Consider the following 19,947-nt stretch of genomic DNA (forward strand, 5'->3'; position numbering starts at 1 on the left):
GCCCCCAGAGATTGGAGAGCCCAACCCAGAGTCCCCAGGCTCCGCTTCCTCAGTGGAAGGCATGTTGGTGGGATTGAGGAGGTCTTCGAAGTACTCTGCCCACCGGCCCACAACGTCCCGAGTAGAGGTCAGCAGCACACCATCCCCACTATAAACAGTGTTGGTGCTGCACCGCTTCCCCCCCCTGAGACGCCGGATGGTGGACCAGAATCGCCTCGAAGCCGTGCGGAAGTCTTTCTCCATGGCCTCTCCAAACTCCTCCCACACCCGAGTTTTTGCCTCAGCAACCGCCCGAGCCGCATGCCGCTTCGCCCGCCGGTACCCATCAGCTGCTTCCGGAGTCCCACAGGCCAAAAAGGCTCGATAGGACTCCTTCTTCAGCCTGACGGCATCCCTCACCGAAGGTGTCCACCAACGGGTTCGAGGGTTGCCGCCGCGACAGGCACCGACAACCTTGCAGCCACAGCTCCGATCGGCCGCCTCGACAATGGAGGCACGGAACACGGTCCACTCAGACTCCATGTCCCCCACCTCCCCCGGGACGTGTTCGAAGTTTTGCCGGAGATGGGAGTTAAAGCTCCGTCTCACAGGGGATTCCGCCAGACGTTCCCAGCAGACCCTCACAACACGTTTGGGCCTGCCAGGTCTGACCGGCTTTCGCCCCCGCCACCGGAGCCAACTCACCACCAGGTAGTGGTCAGTGGACAGCTCCGCACCTCTCTTCACCCGAGTGTCCAAGACATACGGCCGCAGATCCGATGAAACGATGACAAAGTCGATCATCGAACTGCGGCTTAGGGTGTCCTGGTGCCAAGTGCACATATGGACACCCTTATGCTTGAACATGGTGTTCGTTATGGACAATCCATGGCGAGCACAGAAGTCCAGCAACAGAACACCACTCGAGTTCAGGTCGGGTGGGCCGTTCCTCCCAACCACGCCCCTCCAGGTCTCACTGTCGTTGCCCACGTGAGCGTTGAAGTCCCCCAGCAGAACAAGGGAGTCCCCAGGAGGAGCACTCTCCAGTACCCCCTCTAAGGACTCCAAAAAGGGTGGGTAATCTGAACTGTCGTTCGGCCCGTAAGCACAAACGACAGTCAGAACCCGTCCCCCCACCCGTAGGCGGAGGGATCCTACCCTCTCGTTCACCGGGGTAAACCCCAACGTACAGGCGCCGAGATGGGGAGCAACAAGTATGCCCACTCCTGCCCGACGTCTCTCTCCCTGGGCAACTCCAGAGTGGAAGTATGTCCAGCCCCTCTCAAGGAGACTGGTTCCAGAACCAGAGCCATGCGTCGAGGTGAGACCGACTATTTCTAGCCGGAACCTCTCGACCTCACGCACTAGCTCCGGCTCCTTCCCCACCAGAGAGGTGACATTCCACGTCCCAAGAGCCAGTTTCTGCAACCGAGGATCGGACCGCCAGGGTCCCCTCCCTTGGCCGCCACCCATCACACAGTGCACCCGACCCCTTTGGCCCCTCCCACGGGTGGTGGGCCCATGGGAGGGGGGGCCCATGTTTCCTCTTCGGGCTGAGCCCGGCCGGGCTCCATGGGTAAAAGCCCGGCCACCAGACGCTCGCCATCGTGCCCCCCCTCCAGGCCTGGCTCCAGAGTGGGGCCCCGGTGACCCGCGTCCGGGCGAGGGAACACCAAGTCCAAGGTTTTCCTTCATCATTGGGGTCTTCGGGCTGCACTTTGTCTGGTCCCTCACCTAGGACCTGTCTGCCTTGGGTGACCCTACCAGGGGCATGAAGCCCCAGACAGCATAGCTCCTAGGATCATTGGGGCACTCAAACCCCTCCACCACGATAAGGTGGCAGCCCATGGAGGAGCTTTGTATTGATCTATTATATAAAATCCCAATAAAACACACTGGAGTGGTTTGTGTTTGTAACAAAGTGCAGGGAAGTTTAAGAGGTTGGATTATGTTTGCAAGACACAATGTTTCGTTCCGTTTTATCTTCGGCTTTGAGTAATTCCTGGAAAATGTTCTTGCTTTACGTTGCTGAGTCGTAAAAAGTTGCCGATGGGTTTAATAACACAGCGTCTGACTGTGGTGTTGGCGGTTTACATTACTTTATGGTCTTCTGTGAAACTTCCTGATTTTTGTTTAATGCCGCGTCTTCTCGGAAAGCTTTTACTATGTCCATCTGCAGCTGGACAAACAGATGTATTAACAGAATTTATACTGTTTGGTAAAACGTGTTGTGTGATGTAAATGTTGTTCTGAACTGAACCTTTGGAAGCTGCCAGCACACATGTGCTTGTGAATACTGTTGCGTTATTTTTATGTGATCAGATCTTTAACTGCTTTAAGGTTTTTGTAACAACAACAAAAAAAAAACAACAAATGGAAAGAATCCTCTCTTCCCGTCCTCAGGTGTACACTCCATCACATTTTAAAAGCACTCAGTGTAAAAGTCTCCTGTCCTCGCAGCAAAGAGCACCACTCGAACACCAATCAGCTGCAGCAACGCGCTGCCCTGCAGTGAAGGTGAGGACCATTTGTCAAACCATATAACATGATAATGGCTAGGGAGAGGAACCCACTCAGTCATGGCAAGAGTGGTACGTTTCTGGGATTTTTTTTGTGTGTGTGTTACACTTGTGAATGTCAAATAAAGCAGGTGCAGAAAGCCATTTGTGTTCTCATTAGTGAAAGGTCAGTGCTGCGTCCTTCTGCTTAGTTGTATAACGGAGGAGGATGGAGAGGCGTCACTGATTGCTTACAGTCACATACTTACAGTAGGAGCTCCAGCGTCACATTGCTAGGCTATTAATCATCCACACGAAACAACTTGGACTCCGTAAACAGGAGAGCGGTTTATTCTTATGCTGAAAAGTAAAAGGAGAATGATGTTTTGGTGTCGTTCTGTCATGTAGTTCATGATTGATAGTCAGAAAGGCCTTGGTGTATTGTTATGAAATGAAATATGTTGCAGCAGAAAAAGAGATATGGATTATCTGAATGTCAGTGAAGGTATTTGACCAACTCTGAATTTATTTTTTTTGCTACATAATTTAAGAGATAATTTTCTGCACTATGTGTAGCTGGTATTGTGTCACAGAGAGACCTGTAATAGGATGGTTTTATACCCGAGAAACAGTTTTTCTTTGTTGAAATATGTGTAATGGGCCCATTGAGGTAAAATTCACACCAGATGTCCACAATAACCCAAGTAATCTTCACATACTAAACAATACATGCAAATCAGTCAACAAATGAAGTTAGAAGTAAAAAGTTAAAATGTTGCAGGGAATAAGTATTGAAAGTATTGTGAGAAGGGTTAGCACAAAAAGGCACAGAAAGCAAAGAAAGCAGCTAAAATGTGTTTAGACAGCACTCCAGCTGGTATGTGCAAATGAAAATCAGCACGCTTAATATTAACCGTGTCACAGTGGTGCGATTGATGAAAGCAAAAAGACTGATACAAAAGATTTAAGTTGCAGAACATACTAATGGAAATTTGTTACAGCTGTATTTCTAAACTTCTGAATGATACTGTAAGCCTCATTGCAACTACACTCAAAGTGGAAAGAAAATGATTTTACCATAAACAAGGTGTCCTTAAGATTTCTGACAGAGTGAAAATAAGAGTTGTCCAAAGGCTATGGAGCAACAAAAGACATGAAAATAGCAGGTGCAGTTATTCACATCAAAACAATATGTAATGCTCTCAATCTCAATGGCTCATCTGCACACTTGCTGTGCAATACTCCACTGCTGAAGAAATTATTGTTGCAAATTATTTGGACCGGTCAGTAAGAACTGTGAGCATACAGCCTGGTCAGAAGAGAGCAATTTTAAAATCAATGTCCATAACATGTTTGGAGGAAGAATAGTTCTGGACTTGCAAAGATTCATATGGAGTTAAAAGTTCAAAGGTATATACAAAGTCTGCGTGCCACCAAAAAGTCAAATAAGTATTCAGAGGTGATTGAATCTGAATCGTTGCTGACCGAGCTTCTGAACAATGAGATTAAATAACATCAGAACTTCATAATTTGGTCCTTCATATGAAATTTATGTAAACATTGTAACAGTAGCTTCCAAGTGAGGTGCAAATTTCATTAAAATAATTTGTGAAAATCAAGTTTTCACGTATCATTGAAATAATTACTTCTGCACTCAAGTGATCAAATAATTATTGAAATCTTGAAATAAATTTTCACCCCGTCTTTCAGACCCACTTTAAGCATTTGGGTGTGAAGTCGATCTTCATCAGTGAAGACTGAGCATCTGCATAGAATAGCATGCGATTGAAGTTTCAGGTCGTTGCTATGACTTGTACTGAATTTAGGCAAATTTTGTTGAACTAAGACGTAGGTAAAAAAATAAAAATTAAAATTGCTGCAGGGAGTTTGTTATAACACAAGATGAAATATTTTGGATAACAAATGGTGGTTTTGAACTTCATTAAAATGCAAGGCAGATACATGATGGTGTCACAGTACTTTTCTAATTTCTGTGAAGTGACACCCTCTATCTAAAAATAGCAAATCCAAGAGATATTAATACTTCAGAGGCGCTGTGTGTGTTTGTTGGGGGTTAAGTTCTCATTTAAGTTTTGTTACCTTCTCACACATCTCTGACTGAATACTTTCACAGCAGGTTGGTTCAATCTTTGTATACTCTAAATTGGTCCAAACTATTCCTGTGGAAAAAAGCGCGTCAGACAGAAAACAAAAGAACAGCTGTGCGTTCTTTAAACATGGAGCCGAATGACAGAGAAAGTTAGTGAGCAACAACATAGATTAAACAAACACAAGTGACTATACATTAGAAGGCTTTTATAGGATCCTTCCCACCTTTACATTATATGTGTAATAATAAATACCACGGCTCATTTGGTCATCGAGAAATGTTTCATTGTACCAAAGAAAAGGCAAGTTGCTCTCGAGAGAATGTACTTTACATCAGAACTGCAAAACAACAGTTATACTGAAACATAAAGTCATATCTTTATTTCACCCCATGTTACAGGGCACACACAATGTTCAAGTATGCCTGAGGAACTAGAAGGAGCAATAAAAAAAACAAAGAAGAGATAAAATGCATTTTAAAATAAGTGAACTGGCATTGCATTTCACAAAGTTTTAGAAGCTCATGATTTTGGAACAATTCACTGTAAAGTGCTAACTGGTTCGAGCTGAAAAAAAGCACACGTTCCCTTAGAAAAAAAATTAAAATCAAACATTACTCTATACATGGAGGTACAGAAATAGCCAGTCATCAGGGAAGTAAGTACCAACCAGAAGACATGGACAACATTTCATTTATTAGTCCTTTAATAAGGTAACTGCTTCCCTAATTTCCTTGTTAATGGTAAGAACAAGAATCTTGTCACTGGCTGCCAGGACAATGCCAAGTACAAATGCTGGTGTTGCCACTGTACAGCTTTCCTTCACTCCTTGTAATTACATGCAATTGGCTGACATACAGTTTCAAAAAATCTCAAGTGAAGTCCTTTTAATCCTCTTATGGACAGGAATCCATGCACCGTAGGCATGAGAGAGTGAGAGTGAGAGGAGAGGAGAGCAATAACCGAAGAGTGCAGGAGATGTTCCCATACTCCTCCTCTTCCTCTTCACCCCTTCCCCCCTTCTCCCCCGCCATGTGGTGGGCTGGCCTGACAAAAGCAGAGATCTGTCCAGCTGATGCCTGCCTTCCTACAGGTCCTGAGAATCCACTGTTTTCCTTTTTGCCTCCGAGTAGGAGGCATATTAAAAAAAAAAAGAATAAAAAAAAAACAAAAACATTGTTTTGGAGGGGAGTGGGTCAATACATTTTCCCCTACTGTCTGCCTAAAGTAGCTGTTCGTCCTCTCACCCCAACCCTAACCCTACAAAGGTAAAAACAAGGTGCAGAATGGCTTTACTCCTCACAGTCTGTGGGGGGAGCTAGAGCCCCTGGGTGTCGAGGTGCGGTTGGTGGTCTTGCGGCTGTTCTGTCGAGTCTGATTCGTCTTGGTGGCCGAAGGTTTCCGAGCGACAGGCTGGCGCCTCCCCCGGGGGCCCTTCCTTTTGCCCCTTTGCCCTGCACGGCCCCTTCCGGCCCCCGCTGGTCACTTGCGTGAGTGCAGTGTGTCCTGGAACTTGGTGCTGGTGTAGCGGACATGAAAACCTTTCTTGTTGATTGTGTCGTCAGAGTGGAACTTGATGACAATGGAGTCGCCGGCCGAGTAGATCTCCTCTGGGGGCTGCCAGGAAGGAGGAAACAACAGAGTCACAGGTGGCTTTCTGCTAGTTTGCTCCAATTAAAACTCAAGAGTTCTGTCACACTGGAGCTGAGGTCAAATGGACGCCTGGACATTCTGTCTGAACACAGTTCCCCAGGCTGCAACCACGACTTTTATGCTATGTGATGGACCAACACGAATAAGTGCACAATTGTGAATTGAAATACTTGGTTTTCAAAGTGTTGACAAAAAACGAGAAATATGGGATGCATATTCGGTACAAATTGCCTTTACAAGTCACCTAATAAATACTTAAAATTTAATAAATCAACTCCATCTGTGGATGATTTTATCTCTGAAGGTCTGTTTAATCCAACCAGGCTGATCAGTGTTGATGGCAAAATAGACTGAGCTCAATATAGTGAATTACTGGAAGAAAACCTGTAGAAGCACCAAAAGACTTGAGCCTGAAGTAAAGGTTCCCATTCAAGCAGGACAACTTTCTGAACATACAGCTGCAGTGACAGTGGAATGGCTCAGATGAACGCATGTTCATGTGTAAGAATGGCCCGGTCAGAGGTCCGATCTAAATCCAATTGAGGATCTGTGGAAAGTCTTGAAAACTAAGGTTTCCAGATGATCTGCATCAGTTATTTAGCAAAGAAGAACGGGCCAAAGTCTCAGTCTCTCAATGGTAGAGATGGTAGAGATATACCGCAAAACAGTTACAGCTGAAATCACAGCAAAAGGCAGATCTACAAAGCTCTGAGTCGGTGGACTGAATACATATGGACACCATACTGTTCAGATATTTTACTTTTACTTTTCAAAACCTTGTATCCTTTTTCTTTCACTTCACAATTCCTTTCTATTTTGTGTTGATCCGGAACATAAAATCCCAATAAAGTAGACTGAAGTCTCTGATTGTAAGGGGACAAAGTGTAAGAATTTCAAGGACTATAAACCTTTCTCCATTGAACTGTAATAACTCCTGAGTCCGATATTGATTATATCCAGGTGCACAGCTCTGCAAAACTGTAAGCCAAACTATGCAACACACACACACACACACACACCCACACATCACTTCATATGTTTCAACACTTTTTTGCAGGATTACGTCTGCCAAATAGTTCCTAGAAGAGCAGAAAGACAATTAACTGCTTTATGTGAGCACAAAAATATTCAGAGTGAATTTTATCTAAAAAAATGTTTAATTATAATTAAAAGCAAACATCACTTTGAAAAATAATTAGGTCTGTCAAGCGCTGCAGCTGAAGCTTCTGCAGACAGATGTAAGAACACCAGGCTGCGATTAAAGCTGCCAGTCAACATGAATAACGCTTTGTATCTACAATGGTCCAGAAAAGAAGTTTGATTGAGGACCCAGAAACTTTGTTAAATTACTGAGAAAAGCCTTTGGCTAAAAGAATGCCTCCTGTAATCATAATGAGTTTTCACCGTACTCCTGACGGAATGGTGTCATTTCATTTCTACCTGTTTTATAAAAGGAAACTTGATTGAGAATCTGTTCCCCAGTGTACTGATGGAGTGATGCCCCCCTCAGAGGATGATTCATACGAACAAGCCTGAGTAAGAGGCCAGCTTTTATTGTAAAAGCATGTAAATTAAATCAAGCTGTTCTTTGGGACGAGGAAATTTGTGTTTCTTTTCCCTACTGGTTTCATTGCTCCAGTCTCCAGCTGCGATATCTGCTTTAGCTTATTGTTTTGTATTTACAATCCTGCACCAGAGACCATGATGCTCTGTCAACACCAGAGGAGTTGGCGCTTGTGGCGACAGACAGTGCCTTGCAAAAGCATTTAAACCCGCTGAACCTTTTCCGTCTTGTCACATTGCGACATTGATGCATTTCTTTTTTGATTCAGTGTGAAAGAACAATGCAAATTAGCACAAAAAAGTCAAGTGGAAGGAAAAGTATGCAAAGTTTTTATGATCTTTTACAAAAGAAAATCTGAAATGTGTGTCATGGCTTTGTATTCGGCCCCCTTTAATTTGATACCATAAAATAAGATCCAGTGCAGCCAGCTAGCTTCAGAAGTCTCCTAATTAGTGAACCAAATTCACATTTATGTAATTTAATCTCAGTATACCTCTTAAAGCCAGGAATAACCCTAAAATACAGCTGGATCTACAATGGAAGGGTTTAGATCATAGTTTACTGAGGTGTTAGAATGGCCTAGTTAAAGCCCAGGCTGAGAGAGTCTGCGGCAAGATTTTAAAAAATGTGATTCGCTATGATATTGACTGAGCTTTGTCTGTTTTATAAAAAAAGACTGGTAAAAAAGATACTGTTACTAGATGTGACTTGTGAAACAGCTGGCAGAGACATTCCCCAAACGACTTGCTGCCTTAATTACAAAAGAAAGTGGCTGAATACAAAATGTACTACACACTTTTCAGATTTTTAATTGTGAAAGATTACGTAAACTCTGCATTATTTTTCTTTGGCTTCACAGATATGCACTCCTACTTGTTGGTCTATCACGATATTAAGATTCAAGTTTGTAATTGTAAATTGACAAAAGTATATTAGTACCTTGTAAAATTGCATATGTATTATACTGATTAGTCAAACTGTTTATTGAATACTGGGTGATAGTGAGCTGTTTTTACCCCTGAGCCGCAGTAGCGTCCGAGTCGAGGAGACTTGATGTCCGCTCCATCAAAGAGCTCCATGTAGTCGTAGCCGCAGTCGGCCTCCTCCTCTATCTCAAAAGTCTGGAAGATGAGCTCCACACCGTATCCCTTCTCTGCTGAAATCACCCACTGACAGTCAGAGGCTCCGGGATAGTTATTGTCTCCAAACTGGGCGTGGGAAAACAGGTCTTTGGTTTTAACCTCAGCCTTTAGACGACCTCCACACTCTGGACAGAAAAGTGGAGAGAGGTTAAAGGTTAAATCAAACAAAAAGAGAGAAGATCTGTTGATGTATACACAACTAAGGATTCCTCAGCTTTACATTTACCTGCAGTATGAGACGCCTCAAAGCCTTTTTTCTGCACCGAGTTATCAGAGAAGAAACGGATGAACAGCTTGTTGCCACTGGAGATGATGGGAGGGGGTTTCTTGGAGCCACAGAAGCGACCTAAAGAGGAGGCTTTTGCGTCTCGCCCGTCGTAGATCTCGATGTGGTCATACGCACATTCTAGGTGAGCCTCCATGTCGATCTCATTAAAGGCCTGTTACAAAACACAACAAGTGAGATTAGATCAAATGGATGGGGAGTAGAACTTACAATGATTATGTAAATATAACATAGCATTGACCCCCGCTGCTGACATTTTTTCCCAATTTTTTTAACCTTCCAGATTTGACAATTTTTATAATCTGGATAGTAGCTAGAACTTCCATGATGTTAAAGTTTTAAAATATTATTTTTTTCCAAACATTTTTCCAATAGAAATAAACGGGAAAGATTTTAAATCACATGAATCACATTAAATAAATTCCTCGATGTCATCTGGCCCGTAGTCTGGATGACAATTTCCTGCTTCTATGTTGTCTGCTAATTGGAAAATCTCTCCAATGATCTCACAGAAAAGCTCATGAAAATCCTTCATTAAAGCGCTGCCATGATTTTCAAAGAATGAAGCTAATCTAGAGTTCAACAGATCAGTGTTAGAGCTGCCCCTCAACTCTAATGAGCGAGTTTGATAATTAACATTATTTCATGGCTGCAGGAATAGGAACCATTAAATAATTAAATACAAGTTTAATTAATTATCTGCATTGGCTATTATAAGTTTGCATTTTAATGATTTAATGACATATTTAATCATTAAAATTCCATTACATACATTATTTAAACATTAAAATAAATGCTTATTTAATTCGGGTACATTAAATTAATGACAATTAATGACAATGATATTTATTTCATCCTGTCCCTTTTGACCCTCGCTAAAATGAGCAAATGGCTAAAGCTAGCAGATAGGATGTGTTTTGCACAGCAGCTAGTGTTAGCTAATCTCATCTAACATGTCGATCTTATATTAATGTTGCTAATAGGTTAATGCTAGCACAATAATGCTATGTTTTCAATAATTTCAAAGACTTCAGAGATTTCAAAATTGTGAACTTATTTTCTTTTACATATTTCTTCAAAAACGTTTTCTTTTACAAAAATTTCAGCAAATGTGTACCATCAACCATCAGTTCAACTTCGTCCACAGAAAAAATCCTCGTCTTATTGGCTTACATTCACACAGCATTTATGAAATAAGTTGTTTTTTTTCCCCCAGGTTTTAAATTACTGTAGTGGGAATGTCATGTTCTCTGCCAAAAAAAACTGGTATCAACTTTGACTTGATTTTTATTTTGTTTCTTGTGTTTTTAGGAAAATTATACATTAATTGCATTGTTAATATATTAAAAAAGATTTTGAAGTGTATGCTCAGTATATGCGGCACAAGAAAAAACAAAAATGTAGAAAATGTCAGAAGGGGGAGCCACACATCACCAGTAGAAATACCAGAACAGATTCTAAAAGGAGCACAGTAAACACAGATGTCCTTGGTTATATTAAGCAGCTCGATTACACACACAAGTAGTGCACAAATAAACACACAAACAATGAGCGATGGAATTAGGCTGAGAGCAGGAGGAAGCGGCTCATACTATTTTGATGCGGTGGCCTGGAGTGGTGGTGAGTGCCCAGGTGCACGCTTTCTTGCTGGGGTATTTATCTGGCCAGTTAGGGCTGGTAATAACACCGCTAACACTATTCACAGTGTGGTCACAACCGGCTGTTAAAAAAAAAAAGAAGTGAGAATTCATGTGATTATGCTTTTAATACAAGACGATGTGTATGCTCTCTGAGCCACAAAATACAGGAGGCAATAGTCTGAGGTGGAATACCTTCTTTGCAGTCGTGTTTGTTCTCGTGCAGCACAAAGCCGCTCCTACACTGACAGCTGTAGCTTCCAAAGGTGTTGACACACTCATGCTGGCAGCCGCCATTCTCCTTAGAGCACTCATCTTTGTCTGCAGCAAATGAAAAAAAAAACGGCACACTTGAACTCTTTTTGCTGAATACCAGCAGATCACAATTACCAATGGCAGATAGAAAACAAATGGATTTTGAGAGGACTTACCTGAAAAAAATTGGGCTTTGAAGCCCTTTTTGGAGACTGTGTTGTCTGATTTGAACTCCATGCGCATGTTATTGTACTGAGAGGTTATAGCTTCTGGTTTTTCTGCTCCACAGAACTTCCCGTGCAGCCTGGAGTCTGCTGAGAGCCCGCTGCGTACCTCTACGTAGTCGTACTTACAAACCTGAGCAGAGAAACAAAGCATACAATAAGCTACGGCAAGGTTTGATTGGTTTCAATAGAGGTTGTGCTCAAGACAACAGCAGTCCAACATCATCGATCATTGTTTTTGATAGAAAGCATATTTCTACCTGGCAAATAAATTAGTAGTAGGTGTAGTGGAGGAAGAAAAAACCAATAAAGAATGCTATGAGGAAACCAAGAAATGAGGAGGAATTCTTCGATGTTGTGCAATGGTTTGGGCTGGAATACCCGATCAGAGGTGCCAGAAATTAGTCACCAATTCTACGCAGATGTAAATATTGGTTCAGGAATTCACTGTGAATTTAAAAAAAAATTTATACAGTAAAATGCAGATCGCTACATTTTTGAACACCCTATGATTCCTTTGTCCTTACCTTCACTAGCAACATAATAATTTAGATTTTCTTTTGTTTACGTCTTGATTGGAAAAAGAACAGGCCGTGTTCTCAATCCCTTTTTGCGTATTGAACTGAAAGCTATTGTATGGATTTTGAACTTTACCCACAAATGTAAACACATTGCTGTTATTTTGAGCAGAACTGCATAAAATAACAGGCAGAAGAAGAGGAAGATTATCTGCCGTAATGTTAGAGCGGACAGATGACCGAGCACAGAACAAACCCGCCCCGTATCGACTGATAAAAACCCCAGTTCTCACGTCATTGCCCTCAGTCTCGAAGACGTCAAAGAGCAGAGTGATGCGGTACTGCGTGGGGGCGACCAGCTGCCAGATGCAGTTCTTGTTGGGAGGGTACTCTCTGGGCCACCCTGGGCTGGTGATTGAGCCGTTCAGCTTGGTAATGAAGCCACCGCAGGCAGCTGGACACAACACAACATGGGAGGAGGCACAGACAAACTGTAAGACTCAGAAACAGTTGCGTAGAAGAAAGAAAAAAATATATTTCAACTTGTCCCCTGAAATATATTTTCAGCATTTCGAAAGAAGAAAAACCCCAAAACTTTACGATCTTCCTATAAAGATCCTAGCAGCTTTCTGTCAGCTCCATGACGCACAATGTTAAAAACTGTGGCACAGAAGCCCTCACCTGACAATTCCTGGCAGAAATTAATGTGCAGTGTTGATCCTTAGCAACTGCAGCAAAGGCTGTGTTGACACATGGAGTTATTAGATGTGGGGAACGTTAGAGTCATAAAAGCAACACTACGAAGCTATTTTTACCAGACTATGCAGACACTAGATTCTGACTCACTTTAGGTTTTCAATTCATGTAAGAAAAAGACTAAATATAAAATATTATTTTATGAGGTAGTGAGCAGTATTTCTACTGCTAACACATTTGTCTACTGAAGTAGTTAATGGGGATTTAGCAATGCATTTAAAATACATCAACACTGAAAGTATTAATACTGAAACATTTTTCAAAGTTCAATAAATTTTACAGTAAATCTATGTGATAAACAAACACAAATAGCCCATGTTTGTGAAGCAGAGCTGTAACTGAAACCAGATGCAGTTTTGCAGTTCTGACTCAAGGCCTAAATATAAATGCTTGACTTTTTACCTGTAATACATTCTGAAAACATTGCTTCATTTTGCACTACTTGTGAATAATTGTTGGTCTATCAGAAAAAATCCCATTATATATGTCGAAGGGTGCGATTATAATATGGGGAAACGGGGTATGAATATTTTATCGAGGCACAGTTTATTAGTACCACAGAGAATACCATGGATGTCCACATTTTATCTCTGCCTCTTATTTAAACATCCAAGATGGAGTGACACCTGTCTTCCTCCAGGGGCAGGAATGAAATAAGTGCTTAGACGGCGCTTCTTGCAAACTAGCATTTAGCTCCCAAAGACAACCTATAATTTAAGACAGAAATAAAGCTTGAGTTGTTCTGACACAAATCCCTAAAATCGCAGCGCCCCCACCGACGCAGTCCACTCTGCTGGGATCTTTTTAGGTGTTTACGAATGACTGTACTTATTGCATTTGGGTAGCTAAGTGTGTGAAGAGCTTTAGGATGTAAATGACATGGTGAGCGGGGCTGCTGGCTGTCCTCCCCTGTACTTACCCTCACAGCTGCGCTTGTCAGCCGCCAGCTCATAGCCCGGGTCACAGGCACACTTGTAGCTGCCCAGCGTGTTGACACAGCGTTGCTCACAGCGACCGTTGTCCGGTTTGGAGCACTCATCCGTCTCTGGAAACACAAAGACATGTTAGCGACCTTTAGGCTGGGGCCCCATCGGTTCAGTGGAGAAATCGTCCAAAACAACACGAGTCGGTCAAAGCTGGTCACACGGAGCAAGCAGGACACATATGAGCGATGAACGATTCCTGGAATATGTTGGGGTTTTTTTCCTGGAACAGATAGGATATAGGCCCTCTCTGACCCTTTACCTTTGAAGAAATTGGCAGCGAAGCCTGCTTTGTTGACGGAACCATCTGAAACAAATTTCATCCACAGATGGTTGGAGCTTGTTTTAATGTCATCTGGCTTGTCGTATCCACAGAAGCGGCCCAGCAATGGACTGGTTTCAGAGAGCCCGTCACGAACCTCTAAGTAGTCATAAGCACAGCTGTCATGTCTTTCAATCTACGGATAGAAGTGGAGTTTGGAGTTAAGGAAAGGGCAGATTACAGGTAAAATAATACTCAAGTAAAATGAAGAAAACAGGAGAGCATACCTCAAACGACTGGAAGGTTAGACCTACGTGGAAGCCCTGAGCAACAGAAATCTTCCATATGCACACTTTGTTGGGCCGGTAGTCGTCAGGGTAGTTCGGGGACTGAATCTGACCATTGTCCCTCTTCACTTCACCACCACAGATGGCTGCACAAAAAAACATTTAAAAAAAGGTCTCTTAACAGCAGTATGGTTTAAAAAGGCAGCAGAAAGTTAAGAGTCCTTATTGAAGATCAATTTGCAGTACAAGAAAAATAAACACACATGCAAAATGTGGAAATAGTGAAGCTGAATGTGACGCCAAAATCTGATCAGTGCAACATAATGTTCTTGACACATCAGCGTCAGAGAGGCCAGAGGAAGGTGGAGAACGTTGCTGCAGCAGCTTTCGGCCACATTTTTAAAACGTGGAACATCCGACAACCAGGCACAGGAAAATAATGGTTGCTAACCCTCGTAGACGGCGGAGAAGCCTTTCCCGACCCAGTTGCTGCTGCTGCGGAACTCGATCCACAGTCGGCTGTCGGTGGAGATAATCGGCTCGGGCAGCTTGTCGCCACAGAATCGACCTGGGTAAAAGTTTAATGCGCAAAAATTCTGCTGGACATTAGACTGTCAGGAATCATATAAGTTTTACTCAATTAATTTAATTAAAGAAATCTGTTATGTTGATGAAACTGTAATCTATTGACTTGTGTTTTTATGGTAGTTTTGGTTTGTTGTATCTCAGAAACTGGAGATGCATCAATCAGAGTCGTTTTTCCTAATATGGTCAATGCCTATTTTATGTTTTCTTTGAGGTCTGATCTCCCAAACCAATCTTTATTGATTGCCTCAACACAAATAATGCCAAGTCTGACAGCAGCTGCACAAAAGGCAGTTTCCAAGTTGTTAAAAGCTAACTCTGAAACAGAAGAATTTTTTTTTTCTATTGATAAGTGTCTTTTGGATTGAATTTTGGACTGCTGGTCAACAATGTCTTCCCAGTTTCATAATCTACAAACAGAACTGACCTTTGAGAGGTGCCTTCCTCCAGTATCCATCGCGAATCTCCACATGGTCGTACCAACATAGGTGACTCCTGTACAGATCCATGGAGGTGAAGTTCAAGATGATCTTCAAAACATAGAAAGCACAGTTACTAATGTGGATTGGATTTGACTGGACCATTCTAAAGCACGAACGTGCTTTGATCTAAATTATTCTGCTAAATCTTTAAAAGCAAACCTTTCCAAACCTAAAATGTGAACTAATAATAATATTTGTAAGTAGTATTACTACTTACAAATACTAATTATTTTCCTAAGGAAATAATTAGGAAAGCAATTCATCAATGACTTTCTCCTTTGCCATCATGCACTACTTTGTGCATAATTTCATATATACATAAAACACATAACAAAATGTGTAAAACTTTCAGAGGCATGAGTATTTTCCTCAATCGTAAATTGTTGATACCCTGAAGTTTGACTCCTATGGTGGAGTATTAGGGCCAGACTAAGATAGTTTTTTTTTTTCCAAGTTATGAAAATAGTCCTGATATTATGACAAAGTCACAATACCACCAGAAGAAAGTCATAATACTAGAAAAAAGTTATTTTAATGAAGGTAAAGCTTCAATAGTTATCAGCACTTGGCGTGACCAACTTGTCTAGTGTGTGGCTCTTTCTTCAAAACAGACAGTTGTTTGTACAATATCGCCACGGTGAGCCAAGTCCAACTTAAACACCTCACAGTTGTTGGGGGTGCTGTCTGTATGCTGATACCTTTTCCCCCGGTGTGACTGATATTCTCCAGATGCAGTGCATGTAAGCCGAGTATCCATTAGGGAAGCCAGGGGAGGAGAAGTTCCCGCTGCTGTCCTGCAGACTGTCCCCACATTCTGTGCAAAGACACACAGAAAGAGCTGAAGGTCAAGGCCAGCCGACAACCCAACTGCAAACTGGCTGTTCCGAGGTGACCCCGTCCTTCCGCAAACACACACACTAAAACTTTTCTTCAGAGACAGATGCTGGATTAGATCACTGGATGTGACACAAAGAGCATCGCTTTAATGTTTATAGGCACATCTGCTGATGATATTATCCTCATCCTCGCTTCCTCCTCCCCCCCCCCATCCACTCCAGATGATGATTACACAAAATAGAAGAGTGTGTGTAAAACACTGTTTATGAGCATCTTCTGAAAATAAACCTGCTGCTCTATAAATAATTCAGTCCCCTGGGGGAGGTGATGCATTATGTACATGTTGCCAGTGGCAAAAAAAAAGACAAGCAAACAAAATAAAATAATAAAAAGAAACAGCCTTTAGTTTGACTGGAAACATAAGCATTCGAGTGGGTATGGTTTTATTCCAAGCATCGTCCACAGACCCACAGAGAATCTTGCCAAGTCGAGGAAAAATGTGTTTATTTAAGTCACAAAGAAACACACAACGAGTAGTTGGCTGTCTCCAGCTGTCCATCTCAACAAGCGTTAATGAATTCACAGCTAACTCCGTCTTATTTTACCTTAATACCAGCTAGGAAAACATCTTTTCCTCTTGGGCATTGTGTGTAAGCTATAAAGCTACCAGCTGAGCTTCCAGCAGAGTGTGATCATGCTTGGCAGAGGTCTGCCAGTATTAAACCAATAACCAGGGATGACAAAAACTCTGAGGAATGCTTCGTGAATGGGAGATGTGGGTCTCTTTACGAATTTTTTTCCCTAACAACACATGGAGAGACTCAATCACTACCTTATCCTCCTCGATGTGCGCCACATCATTCACTCATCCTCAGGAGGCTGAGTCAGTCGGGAGTAATAGGGCTAAACGCTTGCTCTAAAACTTCCCCTTTGTCCTGGTAAGTATCAGATGAGCTGGTCCATCTGTGGCAACCCAGCTCCAGGTTTATGTCTTGTGATTTAAGGAAAGATTGAACACATACAAAAAAACGTTTTTTCCCATGTTTTGTGGGAAAATGTAACTGGAATATCTTAAGGCTTTTAAAGGTCATTGTCATAAAGGCCATCATTCATGAATTACATGAATGATGGGTGTCCATTCAGCAGATCCTCCTACCTGAGCTGAGGATCTCTGCAGCTCCTCCAGAATAACTTGGCTGCTAATTAATGCTCTCTGTGACCATCTTGCCAGTTTATTCGGACAGTCATATCTTTGTACGTTTATTTGGGATATTGTTTATTAATCTAACCTTTGACAGAACACCAGAAGGTACACTGAGAATAAATGGAGTTAAGTTCGATTCCAGCAAATGGTTGCAAGTGAATCTATTTAAGGGTATCAGAGTAAAGAGGGTAAATTCATGCCACGTTTTCAGATTTTCATTTGTAAAATTAAATTCATTATTTAAGTCAACATTTTACTTCAAATACACAATTATAGGGCTAAGTGTCTATTACATAAACCCCAATAAGGAGCAAGGAAGTCTAAAGTTGTAAAGTTAAAGTGAGTGAGTATGTTTGCCAGGCTGTGTACATCAGTTAAAGGCGTAAAATCTCTTTAACTCGGCAGTATTGAACTCCCTCTTTCTCATCTCTGGAGGTACAAACATGTTGTTTGGCCAGGGGAAAAAGGGCAGGCTTAGTGAGCAGCTGCACTTTATACACTGTACAAACAGTGATTTACAGACAAGTTTCTGTCTCCAAAAAAGAAGACAAAGTTGTTCTTTTTCATCTGTTTCAGGGAGAGTTTTAACCTCCCCCTCTTCTCATGGTTGTGTTTACACTCCTTCCATGCTGGGAGACTTATACAGTGTAGCCAAGGAGACACATCCTTTAACAGTAGATGTGCACAGAGTTAGCAGCATCAAGGGAAAGCTAGGGAAAGTCACTCTCAGGTTATAAGGTGTAAGCATGCAAAATAAAATAAAGGCACACAGGAGGCAGGATCTGTTATTTTGACCTTACTCGAGCATTTGTAGAGTTTGCGTGCCTGTGCAATATCGCCCTTGCTAAGTCGGGTTCTCTGGCCGATGGGTGGCCGCACTCCGTTCACATCGTAGCGTGGCAGGATGGTGTCCAGGAAGATGCCTCTGTTGTTTGGGGAAAAACAGAATGATGCAAAGAGATGCTTTTAACTTCATTCCAGTATAAATGCACAAAACAAAAACACTAGCACTCAAGATAGCATGATTTATCTATAAAAATCATAACAATTATATTAATAATAATAATAATAATAATAGTCAAATTAAAGGTGCCATTCAAAACTCATGAATTAAAAAAATTTAAATCACAGAATGCAGAAAATGGCTACAAAAAGGCACTAAAAATGTAGAAGCTATACAGTACTTAATCTGAAATGTACAGAAAGTAGAGCATGTTTAAGATTAGCATAATTTTTACCATTATTATAAGCAAATGAGCATAACTCACTAACAATAACGATGTAAACAGGTAGAGCTGGGGATCCCCAGCATGAAAAAAAAAAAGAAGGTGAAGGGGCCTTAAGACACAGATCTGGAGGACACCATTGACAGCTGGTGAAGAAAAAAATTAAACCAGGCTTGTAAAGAATCAATCACACTTCATACATTGTGCAAATTATGAATTTTGCATATGAAAAATATGGCTCTGAGACAAGATTCACATGTTGGTATTCCATCTGAGTTATCATTTTAGAGCTAAAAAACACTTTGTGCTTCTATAAAATATCCAATATTGTTTTACAAAAGCTTTCTGATATAAATCTACCAAAGTCAATCTGTTTCCAGGCAAAGAGCATAAATGTTTGTATGAACCTGGCAGTAGTTCAAAGGAATCATAGTAGCAAAACCACCTGTGGACGACTGCGCTCATCAACGCTAGTCTGGACAAAAAGGTGTTACTAATACAGGCCCCAGCTGCCACCAGCAACTAGTCTCTACTGTCATCCCACTTTTCAGCATCACCTCATCTCTTATTTTCAGTAAAGGTTAAAGTGAAAAAGTTTAATGTGTGCACAAGTGTAATCTGGACATTCTCAGAGTTTTTTATTATCATTATTAAATGTCTGATTCATGTGTTTTTCTGATCTACAAAATTTTGCTGGAAGACAAAGCAGGGTTTCTAGGAGTTTTCAAACTTTCCTACTTTTTCAGACGTATCAGTCGATTTCTGAGTATTTAAATTTCAGCCTTAGAGACAAAATTTCACATTATTTCACAGTGGTAAGGCTGCAAGTATGGAAAGTACAAAAGATCACAGACCATAAGGAAAGACCAATGAATGAACGGAAGAACTGATGGCTGAAGAGATGGAAGAATTGATGGACGGATGGACAAAAAGAATGATACAAAATTCCATGTGCATCTTTTTAAATGAATTTTCTTTATCTAGTTTATAACAGATTAGTTGGAGTAGCTTTGTGTATACAAACATCTATCTCGTGGCGAATGACAGAGGGAGTAAAGACTGGAATAGAAATATTTTCTGGTACTCTTACTCTTTTCCACACTTATCAAGAGTAGAAGAGGGATTAAGCTGTTTGTCACAGAGATTAAAAAAAAGACCTAGATTGTTCCAAATGCACGTCTGGGCCTACACCAAGAACTTCTTCAGTTACTGAATGACCGTACAGAACTACATGAGCTTTGGGCACAATTCACCGTCTTCCTTAAAATGCAGACCATAAAACTGATCTATTTGGGTGTCTGTTAGCTTAAAAAATGTATACTAGAACAGTTTGTGCGGGAAATAAACACTCTTAGATTCAATTGCTGTAACTTGACAGTTTGATAGTTTATCATCTTAATTTTTCCAAGTTTTGGCCAGGAGAGGCTTAGCTCGCAGACCGTTCCCATGGCGACATGCCTA

At 41.6% G+C, this 19,947-nt stretch overlaps 1 protein-coding gene across 1 annotated transcript in view; it reads right to left on the reverse strand.

The window, feature by feature from the left end:
* Nucleotides 1–4,776: 4,776 nt before the first annotated feature.
* bmp1a (bone morphogenetic protein 1a) overlaps nt 4,777–19,947 on the reverse strand; it is a 37,455-nt gene continuing 22,284 nt past the window's right edge. Inside the window, exons 7-20 of the mRNA XM_028035046.1 lie at nt 18,061–18,185; nt 15,918–16,033; nt 15,165–15,267; nt 14,604–14,720; nt 14,153–14,298; nt 13,866–14,061; nt 13,540–13,665; nt 12,158–12,318; nt 11,299–11,479; nt 11,063–11,188; nt 10,823–10,950; nt 9,171–9,384; nt 8,819–9,069; nt 4,777–6,202 (exon numbers count right to left, since the gene is read on the reverse strand). Of these exons, the coding sequence (XP_027890847.1) occupies nt 6,068–6,202; nt 8,819–9,069; nt 9,171–9,384; nt 10,823–10,950; nt 11,063–11,188; nt 11,299–11,479; nt 12,158–12,318; nt 13,540–13,665; nt 13,866–14,061; nt 14,153–14,298; nt 14,604–14,720; nt 15,165–15,267; nt 15,918–16,033; nt 18,061–18,185 (2,125 nt within the window). The 3' untranslated portion in view covers nt 4,777–6,067. The remainder of the gene's footprint in view (nt 6,203–8,818; nt 9,070–9,170; nt 9,385–10,822; nt 10,951–11,062; nt 11,189–11,298; nt 11,480–12,157; nt 12,319–13,539; nt 13,666–13,865; nt 14,062–14,152; nt 14,299–14,603; nt 14,721–15,164; nt 15,268–15,917; nt 16,034–18,060; nt 18,186–19,947) is intronic.

The sequence above is a fragment of the Xiphophorus couchianus genome, chromosome 12, assembly GCF_001444195.1.
Source record: "Xiphophorus couchianus chromosome 12, X_couchianus-1.0, whole genome shotgun sequence".
NCBI lineage: Eukaryota > Metazoa > Chordata > Actinopteri > Cyprinodontiformes > Poeciliidae > Xiphophorus > Xiphophorus couchianus.